The following is a 14,284-nucleotide window of genomic DNA, read 5'->3' on the forward strand; positions in this document are numbered from 1 at the left end:
CTTCCTTTTCTCCTCCCTCCAGATCGCCTGTAACCAAGTCGCTGCGGCAGGCCGGTGGTCTTGACACATTTTTAACCTCTTCCCTGCTACAGAGGAGTCAAACCGTGTCTTTCCCGACCCTTCTTCGGTTCCCAAGAGGACCCTGGAGGGTTACTGGAGCCCCCAGACTGGGGCCGGTGGAGTCTGAAAGAGGGGGGCCAGACCCCTCCTTTGACAGGGAGGGAGGCGAGTGGTGGGAAGAAGGGGAGGGTGAGGAGGCGGGCCCGTCTAGAGAGAGAAAAACTGAGCTCCCGGTACCGAGCACGCCCACACCAAACCTTCACGGTGGGTGTCCCGGTGGTTTGGTGGAGGGTACGACTCGGCAGCCTGTTCAGGGCCAGAGCAAGACCTCGACTTTGGGGCGCAAGGGGAAGCACTAGAAGGAGCATCACCCCCATCTCCCCGGGGGACTCCTGGAGGTGTGGCGCCTGGGCCTCCTCGGTGGGAGCGTTTTATTCGATGTGGCAGCCTACAGCCAGGATAATGATGAGGCAGGTACAATCTATCTGGTACGCAGCTCCCGGATCCCCCCATGCCTACCCGCTTCCCTCCATCCTCTCTCCAGCACCCCGCAATTTCATTCTGTCCGGAGCCGGTGGGAGCGCGGTGTCTGGGCAGATGCACCATGCCAAGTTGTTGGCGTCGGTGCAGCCCAGGGGCCCTGGTTGCAACCGACCTGGGGGTGAGTGGGGGCTCTCCTTTTGCAACCTGGAAAGGCAGGGAGACGGGGAGGAGATGCTAGCTGGACTCCTCACCTCTCGTGCTGCTGCAGGAGTTCAAAGGCTCCAGCAAGCTCTGGGGTGCAAAGTGGCTGGAAAAGCAAAGAAGGTGGCTGGGAGGTTTGGGTCCACCACTCCATCACCTCCACTTCTCCCTGGGGTGGGGTAAGCCTGGGGACGGGAGCGCAAAATCTTAGGCTTTTAGGGGTTTGGGATTTATTGCGCTGGGAACCCCTCAGTGTCATCCCACCCAGCTCCACCTCGCGAGCGCCGCACCCCTCAATCCTTTCCTTGCCAAGTGGACGAAAAGTAGATAACTGAACGCGTTCAATTTGGAGAAGGAATTGGGAACCAGTGAGCTTGAAAGGGCAGCTAAAATGATGGCTAGATTAAGAAAGAGGATTTGGCCCTCAGCACCCCCAAGCTTTTCTTCTCCCCCTTGGGCTCCAATAATCTATTAGATTGAGAAGTGAGCTTATCCGTCACCCCTTGCCCCAATCCCCAATCCTGTTTTCTACACCTCTTCCAGGCTTGTAGAAAGAGAGGTTGGTTTGCTGCGGGTCTGGTCTGGCTTTCCCGCTCTTGTCCCCTGTGCAGAAGGCGGTTCTGAGTCGGGCGCTTGCTCGGAGGGATAGCTTGAGTCCTACTTTAGAAGGAAGGAGCTTGAGAAGTTGGAGGCTGGGTGAAATGGGAGACTCGGGGCCACCACCCCCCTCTCTCCCCGCCACATGCCTGCTGGCTCAACACACACACACACACACACACACACACACACACACACACACACACACACACACACACACACACACACACACACACACACACACGGTCGCCCCTCCCATGGTCTCCTTACCCTCCACTTTGCACCTCTGCATTCCTTGCTCTGTGTACCCAGGGTTCTGGCCTCCCAGAGGGAAGCCGCTAGCTCACTGGGGAATGCTCATCTTCAGGCTGGTTCAGAAAGGGGCAGGGGGATGAAAGGGGGGGGCAGGAGTGACGGGTGGGCTCGGTAGGGGGTGGGGAAAGAAATATCTGGAGCTGGAAGGGTTTACAATTTAGAGGAGGAGGAGTTGACACGTTCGACCCAACCCGAGAGAGAGAGAGAGAGAGAGAGAGAGAGAGAGAGAGAGAGAGAGAGAGAGAGAGAGAGAGAGAGAGAGAGAGAGAGAGAGAGAGAGAGAGAGAGAGAGAGAGAGAGAGAGAGGAAAGGGGGGCAAAGAAAGATCTTGGAGCCTGGAAAGAAACATCCTAAAGAAAAAGAAAAGCATACATCATCAATAGTCTTTTCTCTGAAAAACTTTCTCAAGCAAAAGACCAAAGCAGACAGGCGAAAGACATTAACCTAGAAAAATGTAGTAAAAAGCGCATTATTTCGTTGTTGTTATATTTTTCCCCCTCCCTCCTGGTTCCCTCTAGAAAGGAAACCTAAGAGCGGGGAGGCTGAAGACAGTATACTAGTGATCTGGATTTTTTTTTTATTAAAAAAATTAGGCTAGGGGAAATAACCCAGTCCCCTCCAAGGTTTCCCCCCAGACTCAAAAGACAGAGGCGCGTGGGGGTGCGGGGGCGCGGGCCTGCTGGAGCCTGGCGGGCCCTGCGCGGGGGCGGCTCTTGCGGCGCGCAAGGGGTTAAGGCGCTGAGCTCGGAGCCATCTGGCCGGGTTGGCTGGTTATAACCGCGCAGATTATGTTCGCGGGACTCAGAGTCGAAGGCTCCTCTCCCCGCCGAGCTGCTCCGCACCCCGCAAGGCCCCGAGACTGAGCCCGGTGGGCGCAACTATTTTGTGCGTGCCCATTGCTTTCTTCTTCTTCTTCTTCTTCTCCTTCTTCTCCATTGCCCCCCACCCCCAGCTGGGGCGTGGTGGTGGTGGTGTTGGCAAAAGCGAGGTGGGGTGGAGGGGGGGGTCCACTTTGAATGACCACGCTCAAGTCCACCTTTCTCTTCATGTCGACGTCCCTGGAATCGGTCACACGGATGCCATGGTTACTTCTGCCACGGTAAGGGGAGGCTAGGGCGCGTTGGGTGGGCAGGTTCAGGTGGGGGGCCAAAGGGGACCACTCCTGGGGAGGGATGGTGGTGGTGGTGGTAGGGGGACTTTGCAATGAATTAGCATCCGGAGACCCCCTTCCTCCTCTCCAAACTCCACACCCTACTCCCCCCACCCTCCTTAACTCACTTTCCCCGAAGTTTGCACTGGGCTCTGTCTGTCTGCCCAGGCCGGGCCACGACCATAACACTCCAAGCTCGCGCGCGCGCACACGCACACACACACACACACACACACACACACATTTGCACGCACTAACATGCACAAACACACACATGCGCGCACACACGGTGTGTGCATTTTTATTCTCCCGCTCTGGTCCCCCCGACTGCCCGAGAAAGCCTCTTGATATCTGGGAAAGTGATCAGGTTTTTTAAGAGAACCTGGATTGGAAGTGGGGTGTACAGGGGGGAACGGAGGCGAAGGGAAATGGGGACGACAGAAGGGGGCAGGAAAAGGGATTCTGCAGAACCGACACCCTCCCCCTCCCCGCCATCTCCTCTGCACACCCCTCTTCTGCACACCCCGTCTGCGGCTGGGCTTGAAAGCTCCCCGCGCATCCTGTAACAAAAGCGGGGTGGCGGACACCACACATCCCGGGGCAGTGGAGTGGCCAAGGGTGCGCCAAAGCTTCCAGGCAAAGCTGCCCTGAGCCCTGTTCCCGGCTCCCCAAGCCACCGAGGTCTCCCCTAGTTTCTCCTCTCTCTCTCTTCTCCACTCCCTCGGGTCCTTGCCTTGCACACTCGGGCTGCTGGGGGGAAGGGGATTTGGGGCGCAAGACCTGGACGGTCATTTCCCAATGTGGAGGCCAGTAAGAGTCCAGGTCCCGAGCAGCCTGCGTACCTGCTCTGCAATTTTTTTAACCCACACCCACCCCCGCAAACCATCCTGAACCGAATCTGGCTCCTTCGGGCCAGCGCCCACCACCCCTGGTTGGCAGATCCAGTCGGGACCTCTTTGCAGATGTGGGAGCCCCGCGCATCTGGAGCCCCACGAGGGAGCAGGCGGGCGACACCCCCAGGGAATTCCTCCAGGGTTCTTTGGAGCCAGCTCTAGGAATTTGAGGCGGAGGTGTGGGAAGGCGGGGACACCCGAGGACTTGAGCCTGAGCAAAAAAAAAGGTCCACGAAGGACCAAACTCCCCCCATCCATTGTACCCAGAACTGCACTCAAAAACTTCAAATGCAATTTGGGGCGCTGGAAAGTTAAGAGATTCGCGGGGCCCTAGAGGGGGAGGGGACTCTGCTAGCTGTTTTTCGGGTTCCCTGGGCCGGGAGGCGCTGCAGCAGCTTTGGGGAGTTGAGGCTGCATGCCTCATCTGCGCTTCAGATGCACGGAACAAGAGTTCCCTGCTCCAAAAGGGGGTGAGGGCTGCCGGCTGATTATGAATAATCTCGCTCTTCTCGGGATCTGGGGCTGTGGGAGGGGCTCCGGGCTCCAGGTGGAGGAGCCCTGGAACTAGAACCCCACATCTGGACGTCCTGGGGCTGCCTGTTGTAGGTTCAAAGTCTGAAAGCAGCTTTCAGGACCAACAGAGCCCAGAGCGCTGGAGTCTCTTGAGCGAAGAGCTCAGAGATTCCGCGCCTCCCTGGCCGACTTGTTGAGGTGTGTGCAAAGAGGGGGGGGGGGCGACAGCCATGAAGGCGGAAGGGGGGAGTGCTCCCCTGGAATTGGAATCTCGTGTTTGTGGCTTAGCTAATGGCAGAATGGGCTGATGAAGGTTGGGAACCGGCTTTTTAAATAGAAGGCTAGCCCTCTCCTACCCAGCAAAAAAAAAAAAAAAAAAAGAGCAAAAATGAAAAACATGTCAATGCCCCCACCCAAAATGTCAGCCTGGGAGGAGGGAACTGAGAACTTTGCGCTTTCTTCTCTTTTCCTCACACACAGCAATTCTCCATCAGACTCAACCCCCACCTTCCACCTCCAGCCCCCAATTCCTTTTTGACATGTTGTACAAAGAAAATTGAGAGGTAGAACTCTGAGGATAAAATTCCCCCGTTCTGAAGCTGCCTTGAGGGCTCAACCCTGAGCAAAAAAAAAAAAAAAAAAAAGATGGAGAAAGCCAGCTCAGAGGACAGGGTGAGAGGAAAGCAGAAACTCCTTAGGGATTGCAGGAGGAAGAGAGTGGGAGGTGATGTGTGGAGGACAGTATGGCAGCTGAATGTAGATGATTTGCTTCCCTGTGAAACGACATCCTGACCCTATTCGATTCCTTTTGGCCAGGGAAGCACGGGGGATATGCCCCCATGTGAGTGTGTGCACCCCCAAATGTGCATGGAGTTCTCAGAATGTTCTGATGAAGAGGTGTGTTTCTGCCTATGTGTGCCACGCAGGGGATGGGAGACTAGATGGCTTGCCCTACAAGGGTGTCTTTGGAAAAGAGGCAGGAAGAGAAGGTCTGTGTGTTCCAGACAGATGTCTCCCGCATGCCTGCACAGACACAGGAGGGGGTGGGGCATGGTAAGGCAGCATGGGGGGGGGAGTAAAAGGAGGAGTGAAAGATATAGTGTGGGGATGGTTGAAGCCTTTGGATTATCAATGGGGTTTGGGTATTGTGGAGGGATATAGGGGGGATGTTATCTGTACTGAGCAGAGTGTGAATTTTTTCAGTATGTGAGCTGGGAAATATGGCTGGGGTGGTATTGGGGTCTGCAGGGATTGGAGAAGGGAATCTTGGGCATTTGCAGAAAAAGATGTTTGGCTCCTCCTTCCTACCTCCCCAGAGAGGAGGGAATTGAAGAAGCTTTCAAATGAGGGATGTACATTTAAGGGGAAAAGTCCTTGGGTGTTGGCAGTGGGTGGAGATCAGGGAGCATAGGTTGGATTGATGAAAGAATAGAGGTTCAATGCTTCCTGGCAGAGATACATCTTGTGTTATATCCTATAAAGTGTTTTTTATTTAAAGGAAGACTTATTCACTGTCACAATTAATATTGATCATCAGTTAAGATGTCCTCCATGCCAACTAGAGGGTCAGCCATTGCCCTGGACGGGATTATTGTGGCACAATGCCCTGGAAAAAATTCCTTCCAGGACTCAGCTGACAGCTATGGATTTTGTCAGGAGCTCTTGATGCTAGTTGAGGTTTCTTCAAGAATTATAATTCAGTTTCTAGCGATGGTTATGGCACTTGGGTGCCGGAGGGAAACTGACTTGAGATATATCTGTGGTTTTGTAAAGAGGGACATAAAATACAAAATGATGTAAAAAGTTTTGTGTTGGGGGAAGAGCTGGAAGGTGATCATAGAGGGAGGCTGAACTCTGTGTGTGTGTGTGTGTGTGTGTGTGTGTGTGTGTGTGTGTGTGTGTGTGTGTGTGTGTGAGTGATCTATATTCAACCTCAGGTCCTTTTGAGGACTGAGCTTCTGAACATTTTACTAGTTGTTTTACTAGTGGATATGTGGAGCAGGGCAGAGAATAGCCAGGGAAGATGCTGGTTGGAAGCCTTTATTAATAATTAATAATATTTTCTGAGCTCTGAGTGTAAAACATGCTTAGTATGTGTGCATGTGTGCTTTCAAGCATATCCATGTTACCCCCCCCTTTCTACACACACCATGTGCTGAAGAAAGTGAACAGGAAAGGTGGGCAGGTGAGTGTTTATTGGCTCTTGTAGGTAACTTTATTTTTTCAGGAACTTTGTTTTGGTGCTCAAATGTGCATCTTAAATAAAAAAGATATAGGGTGGGACCGGTGAGGTGGCGCTAGAGGTAAGGTGTCTGCCTTGCAAGTGCTAGCCAAAAAAGGACCACGGTTCAATCCTCTGGTGTCCCATATGGTCCCCTCAAGCCAGGGGAGATTTCTGAGCACTTAGCCAGGAGTAACCCCTGAGCATCAAATAGGTGTGGCCCGAAAAACCAAAAAAAAAAAAAAAAAGAGATAGGGTGAAGGTAAGAGATGTTATCCAGTGTGCTAATATTATTGAGGGTCTATGAGGTGACCTGACCCAGTAGGAAGTTGGGTGCTTCTGGAAGGGCATAGCCATGTTGGTGGTGGGGTGCATTAATTAAATTAGAATTGGGGTAGAGCACATGTTTTAGGAGATTTTTAAACTGGAAGCATTTTTGAATTTAAGAAGTTAGAATTATGCTAGCTTGAGGTTCCTCTTAATTTTGAGGGGTTTGTCTGTATTTCTGTGTATAGTGAAGTGGAGTGGAAAAGTTGATCTTGCCAGAAATATCTTGATTCTATTTGCCACTTTGATGCTGCATGACTTGGGAAAGTTCGCTCATCTCACTGATCTTCTGAATCTTTTCCTTTGAAATGGCAGTGCCTGCAAGTCAGGGGTCTCAAACTCAATTTACCTGGGGGCCACAGGAGGCAAAGTCGGGGTGATCCTTGAGTGCAAAGTCAGTAGTAAGCCTTGAACATTGGGGGGGGGTGTGACCCAAACAACTAAAACAAAACAAAACAGAAAAAGATTCCTCTAGGGCAGGGCCACAAAATGTTGTACAGAGGGCTGCAAATGGCCTGCAGGCTGCGAGTTTGAGACCCCTGCGAGTGTAAGTAGTCAGTAAGAGGGAAAGGTACACTGTTTTTCCCCAACAATCAATGTGTTTAGGGATATGAAACTTAGTGCAACCACATGGCGTTCAGGCATGCAAATCTTTGTGAAGATGGGTGCTAAAAAATGGTATAAGGGTTATGTCACTTGTTTTGGACATGGCTAACTCAGGTTCAATCCCTGGCACTTTAATGATTCCTGGAGCACAGAGCTGGGAGTAGTCCCTTAGCCTCCTTATATGTGACCCAAACACCAAGCTCTTCAAAAAAATAGTGAGACTTGTGTCACTTCTAAACAGCAGCAAGTTGATTAAAAATATCTTGATACTCATAGCTTGTTTACTTCTCTCCCACTGGTCAAGTAGGACTTTCTGTCATGGTGTTGGTTTACTTATATTTTTTAATGGAGTGGCCAAATGTGTGTTATAGTTGAAGGAAATCTGTATTCACAGAAAGTATGTGAGCTATTTGGAATAATGGAAGTCCCAAACATCCATATTATTCATGATCAGAGACAGATATTTTCTTATTTTCTAACATTAGCTGTGCAGACCCAACTGACAGAGAAAAAGCTCTCTTTTCCTTGAGATCACCACCATCTATAACAAAGAGGAACAGAGTCAAGCCATGCTGGGCTGTTACTCTTAAGATCCAGTCCCTATGACTGGTAAAGAAGAAGGAAGGCCTGGGTTTAGGGCTTGTGAAATGCTATGTATCCAGTGCAGCAGGTTGCTTTTTCCCCTTCTCCTGAGACCCAAATGGAGACAGAGAGGGACTTGGAAACCCACAGAGGCCTCCGAGTCCTTCCAGAAGCCAGCACATGCTGACAACTGCTGGCTCACAGTCAGACTCCCATCCTTGAGTTCAGTGGCCAGGCCATAAATAGTCAGGAGCTAAGCTATTTCCATGAGGCACTAAACCAATTCTCTTGCTTTTCTTGGCGAGATTGGGCCAATTAAGTTGATTGGAAGAGGTCACTGCTGATGGGTCTCACATTCCCCAGACGGGACAGGCCGGCAGAGTTTAATTACATAACATTTCCCATCTCTGCAATTTCTCTCCCAGATGGATCGGATGCTCAACCCTCGCCTCTTCCCCTCCATTCAGGATGCTTACTTGAGCAGGCAGCTTCTGCTGCAGGCTTCCCCCAGACCCTTCCCGGAGCCTTTCCAACACTCCCACCCTACTGGAGAGGAGCCTAAATCCACTTGTTGGCCGAAGTCAGAGGAGAGTCAGGCTTATATAGAAGGTCTTTAAAGCCCACCATCCCATTGCAGGTCCTCACCAGCTGCTGTTTTACTCTGTAACGAAGCAGGCAATTTCTGGGGATGCTGAACTAATGACCGTTGCTAGGGTATTAGAGTGAGGTTTCTTTCTTTCTTTTTTTTTTCTTTTAAGTAGAGTGTGTTGGAGAAGTACCAGCTCTTCTCTTGGAGAAGGGCTGAAGTCTCACCTCCTCCCCACCTTCCAATGTGAGCCCCCACCCCATGTTGTTGCTGATCAAATCTGCATATGCACATAATACATGGACAGTTCTATGCAGGAACAGGAAGGTGTATGTATCTGCGCATGTGCAAATGTGCTTAATGAGGGAGGGAATGTGGGTTCAGGAGTGACCCTGTGTGGAAAGAGCTGTTCATCCTGCTCAGATGATGGATGGCAGGTCACTTGCTTTGGCTTCAAAACTGTCATGGTCTTGTTTCTTGCTGGAGGGCCAGCTGCAGAGTGAACTTCTTTCGGGTCATTTGTCTATGGAGGATGTCTGAACTTTAAGGAAGAGGGAGGCTAATGCAATGGCACCTCATTCTTTCCTGGATAGGTTTCTATTAACTCAAGACTAGACAAAGAATCTTTCAGAGAACTTATTTTAGAACCTGTTAATAGCTCTACAGATGTCTCAAGTATCTTTAACAATACATATTTTGTTCTCGGTCATTTGCCATAATCCATCATTCTACTTGCAAAGTCCAGTAGACTTATTGTACATGCACCATGCAACGTGGTCTGAATATATTGCCACTTAATACTCTCATCTGTGTTATGGCCCTTCTCTATATTATTAATTGGGAACCACCACAGGCTGACTGTGGCTCTGGGTAGCCTCACAGAACAAACTTTCGAGCATTATTAACTATGTTTTATCCAAAGGGAAATTTGGTTTAGTCTGTTGTAGTTGCTCACTTCTCAGCAGTTTCTCCAGAAAATATTCCTTGTGGAGCTTCCAGTATTTTTGTTTTCCAATTTTTTGTTCAGTGAGGAACTTTTTGGAAAGGCTCTTGCTTCTTTAAGGCCCGAGATGTGAGAATAACCAATCTTTTTGATACCTGCAGATCTCAAGCCAAGTTTACCTCAAGCAGCACCCCCTCGGAGGGGGTGTACCAAGTTTGAAACTGAGCTCTGTCACTATTGTTGTATAACCCTTGGTATTCTCTCTAGACCTTGATTTATTCATCTGTAAATGAAGGATTTAAATTAGAAGCTCTTCAAATCTCATTTCCACTGACCATGCTAGGCTTTACATTAGTCCTATCCTTTTTCTCAATCAGTGCTATTATGCCTCACTTGAAGTGCATCTTGGCACACCCTACATGAGCTCCCATTTTTATCTTTGGGGAATGTCTGAGTCAAACTCAGAAAGGCATGCAAAGAATTCGCCATAGTGTTTTGTTTTGGCCATGAATGCTTCCAGTAGTTGGCTTATCTTGCACGGGTGTGTACAGACCTGAAAAGAGTTGGATTTGACTTTCTGGTCGGCCCGGTGCTACTCATACAGCTTCCACGTGAATCCTTTCAGTGTCAGTGTTTCTGATTAAGATAAGTACCCGTCTTTAAGATGATGGATGATGATGATGATAGTTAATATTTGAGTACTTGCTGGGTGTCAGGCCTTATTACGAATACCACATGGCATTATCTCGATGCCCCAAACAATCTCATTTGCAGATGGGGAGAGTGGGGTTACTTGAGGTTAAGGGCTGTATTCACAGCCACCCTACTGAATGTTCATGCACTTGGCTTTCCATTTTGAGGCCGGTGGCCATTCTCAGATCTCCAGCTGCCAGTCAGATTCTTTCTTTTGCATTCTGTGATGTCATCCAGTTGAGAAATCATTGGACAGCCCTGTACGAAGCCTGCCACCCCACTGGGTAGCCTGCTCCCTGCTCTGCTGGAAAGTTCCTTTTCATGTGCAAGACAAATGTTGAAGCTTTCTAGCCACCTGCTGGCAAGCATGTGTCAGATCTGTCTTAGCTCCCATAGGCCAACCCTCCCCCTTAACTTCCCATTCTGTTGACAAGGGAAATCGGCCCTTCCAGAATGGGGGTATTGATTTAAGCCACAATTGCCTCCTTGTAAACTCTATAGGATTGGAGCTGGACATCTGGTTTTGATCCACACACCCACAAGAGCTGGTAGGTCCCCACATTCTTGAGTACTGCCATAAGGATTCCATAGAATCAAAGTGAAAGAGAATCTGAAGGGTGAACACAAATGTAGATCATGACTCTACTTGATAGACCAGGGGATTCTTTCGCTCTAGATAGGGGCTAAAGTGAAGGTGGTTTTCTTGATGAAAGATTGGAGGCAGGGATTTCTGCTAAGGACTGATTCCTTAGGCTCTGTTTGATCAAGGAAGAGTGGTTTGTAAAGTCCTGTAGTCCTTCTCTGCTGCATGTTATCCCTGGGTCAGTATCAGAAGTAGGAAATCTAGGACCAGAGAAATCAAATAGGTTAGGTGACAGCCTTGCATGTAACTGTGTTGGTCATTACCATGGTTTGGGTCACTGGCATCACATATCCCCCCTGAGCATTACCAGGCATCATTCCTATGCACAAAGCCAGAAAAAGCTCCTGAGCACTCCTGGCTGTTGCAAAAGCAAACAAAAAATGTAGGAAAGCCAGAGGGATTCTTAAGCATACGACTTAAGCAAAAGGAGGCTTTTGTTTTTATTTTTCCTTGCACATATCTCTTCCCACCCCTCAATGCCATATACATATCTCTGAGACTGTTAATGAAATAGTTTTGCTTTCTAACTCAAAAAGGTTGTGAAATGTGACCCACAAATGCAGAACACTAAATAGCACTCTGAGCTTTTAGAATAAATGTTGGCTTTGTTTGGAACAATTTCTCATATATAGGAGGATTTTCTTTGAAAGAGTGATGGTGCTTTTTCTTTTCTTTTTTTTTTTTTAACTGATAGCTCATTCCTTGCCGTTGACAGCCTTGTTCCTTCTGTCTCTAAGTCTAAACCCCCTGCATTTTAAAAATATCCTCCTTAGCTTCAAATTATCCCTGAGGGAATATGTTTCATGTTCTCAGTCTGGGATTATTTTCATCCTGCATCTCGATGACCTACCCTGGACGGGTCATAGGGCATGGCTCCTGGTTCCATAAAATTCCAGAGGAGCTTTAGATCTGGAAGGCACCAGGTTGTCAACAAGTACATTCCATTAGTGAGAAGGAGCCATCTCTCTTAACCTCAGGTTTTTTAATTTAATATCTTTATTTATACAATTTGATTACAAACATGATTGTAGTTGGGTTTCAGTCATTAAAGAACCCCACCCTTTACCAGTGTAACATTCCCATCATCAATGCCCCAAATCTCCCACCTCCCTACCCACCCCCTTGCCTGTATTTGAGACAGGCTTTCTACTTCCTTCATTCATTCACATTGTTATGTTAGTTGTCAATGTAGTTATTTCTCTAACTGCACTCACTACTACTCTTTGTGGTGAACTTTATATGTCTGAACTGGATCTTCCAGCCTGTTGTGTATGTACCGTACTTTCCTGCGTATAAAACAACTGGGTGTATAAGACGACCCACTAATTTTGCAGTTAAAACATAGGTTTAGGCCTATAGTCGCTGTATCAGACAGAACGTTCCTGTGCTGCAACTGTATGTACCACAGTGAGCCAATCACAATAAGCAAAGGTTCAAAGGTTCTACTGGAATAGACTTCCTCTCTGACTCTGGCCAATCTGAGCAGGCTTTTGACAGTGTAGATTCGGGTCCAAAACATTGTCTAATTTGCATACATCAAAAGCCTGCTTGGATTGGCTGAGTTAGAGAGGCAGTCTGAGCAACCTTGCAGTGATTGGTCCCTTATCATAGGCACCTTTTCTGGCAATTCCCTGGTGGCGTCAGTTAATCTCCCCTACTACATGAAACAAACAACACCCCAACCTCGGACCCTAGCACTGAACCACCAACACAGTAACTGGGTTTTGTCAGAAGTGGCCCCCAGATCTCCTGAGTACTGCTTGGGAGCCCCCAAGAAAGAGATTTGGAAACTCTGCAGCCTGATTTTTTTTCTTGTTTCATTTAGCGGCATATTGAAACATTTTTCAGGATATACTTGGCGTATAAGACGACCCCCGATTTTCGGTTGATTTTTTTTTGTTTGTTTCAAAAGTCGACTTATACTCCAGAAAATATGGTAAACATTTTTATGGGATTATTATATTACTGACCCTATCCTGATCGGTGATTGTGCCCTACCCTCTGCTCTCACCCTAGGTTAGTACCTGATTCTGCTCCCACCATTGTATCTGATCCCACCATTGGGTGGTACCTGATTCTGGGGCATAAAAGCAAGGGTCTGTGGAAGGTGAGGGGCTTTTTTCCTGGGGCCTATTCTTAGGCCTTTTGGCTTCGGCCTCTTCACGGAACAAAGAGCTGTTTTCTTCGGAAGCCTGACTGCCTGTTGGCTTTCTTCCCACCGCATTCACCTCAGAACCACCAGCTGAACAGGATAACAGATGCCTGGTCCGAGCTGGAGGAGAAAGGCCTCATCCTCCATCCCTCCATCAGTCAACCTCATCAGGGGCTGATTTGCAACACCAGCCCTCATTTCAATTGTCTCTAAGAATTATTACAAAATGTCTTTTATTTTTCTTAAAACCCATAGATGAGTTACACTATTCAGTGTTTATCTCTCTCCCTCTGACTTATTTCACTCAGCATAATAAATTCCATGTATAGAAAAATGGCATGACTTCATCTCTCCTTACGACTGCATAATATTCCATTGTGTATATATACCACAGTTTCTTTAGCCATTCATCTGTTGAAGGGCATCTTGGTTGTTTCCAAAGCCCGGCGACTATAAATAGTGCTGCAATGAGTATTGGTGTGGGTTTTTTGAATTGTATTTTTGTGTTCCTAGGGTTTATCCCTAGGAGTGAACCCCAGTTTTGATTTTAATCCCTGAACTAATTGTGTGACTTTGGACAAATCATTTTCCCTCCCTGTTTTGTCTTCTACAGCACTTTGGACTCACCTTAACAGAACCCTGTCAGTTAATTGGGACAGTTCCTATATTCTTCTATGATTCTGTGGCTCCTAAGTCTATCTGTGGGCTTTGGATACTGCCTGGGATTTCCAGGTGTCCCTTTTATTGATCAGGACTTCCATAAATAAAATAAATAATATTTATAATAAATAATAAATAAGTATAATAAATAAATAAATAATAAATAAAAATATGTAGTGAGTGGAGGATGCAAGTAGTAGGGTGATGTCCAACAAAGTATGTGACATACAGGCAAGTACATGCTTCTAAAGTGCTGAAGAAATGAGCTTACAAGTTTATGGCAGAGTATAGATTAGAAATGGAAGCAAAGAGGGGAAGTTTATGTGGGATAAAATGGTCAGGGAATAGCTGAATTCAGTCAGTGAACAAAGGAAAACCCTATGATCTGAGAGATCAGGTGACACCTCTAACTTGACAAGAAACTACCTGTGTAATTTTGGGGAATAGTCAAATTATAGCAGGTATCAATGTTCTTATATTTTATGTGACTTATGGGTTATGGACTTGGACTAGGGTACTTTTGCTCATCATAGCTTATTATAAAGTTGGGATGAATCCATCAATAAGCATTAAATATGTAGGGAAACATCTTCTGATTGTAAGGACAATATGAATGACCAAAATATACATCTGTTCTTGAGCTTGAGTTGGCCTAGAAG

At 47.8% G+C, this 14,284-nt stretch overlaps 1 protein-coding gene across 1 annotated transcript in view; it reads left to right on the forward strand.

Moving 5' to 3' along the window:
* The first annotated feature begins 2,662 nt into the window (after positions 1-2,662).
* NTF3 (neurotrophin 3) overlaps positions 2,663-14,284 on the forward strand; it is a 72,358-nt gene continuing 60,736 nt past the window's right edge. The window contains exon 1 of the mRNA XM_049772094.1: positions 2,663-2,755. Coding sequence (XP_049628051.1) covers positions 2,738-2,755 — 18 coding nt within the window. The 5' untranslated portion in view covers positions 2,663-2,737. The remainder of the gene's footprint in view (positions 2,756-14,284) is intronic.

Source organism: Suncus etruscus, chromosome 4 (genome assembly GCF_024139225.1).
Source record: "Suncus etruscus isolate mSunEtr1 chromosome 4, mSunEtr1.pri.cur, whole genome shotgun sequence".
In the NCBI taxonomy this organism is placed as follows: Eukaryota; Metazoa; Chordata; class Mammalia; order Eulipotyphla; family Soricidae; genus Suncus; species Suncus etruscus.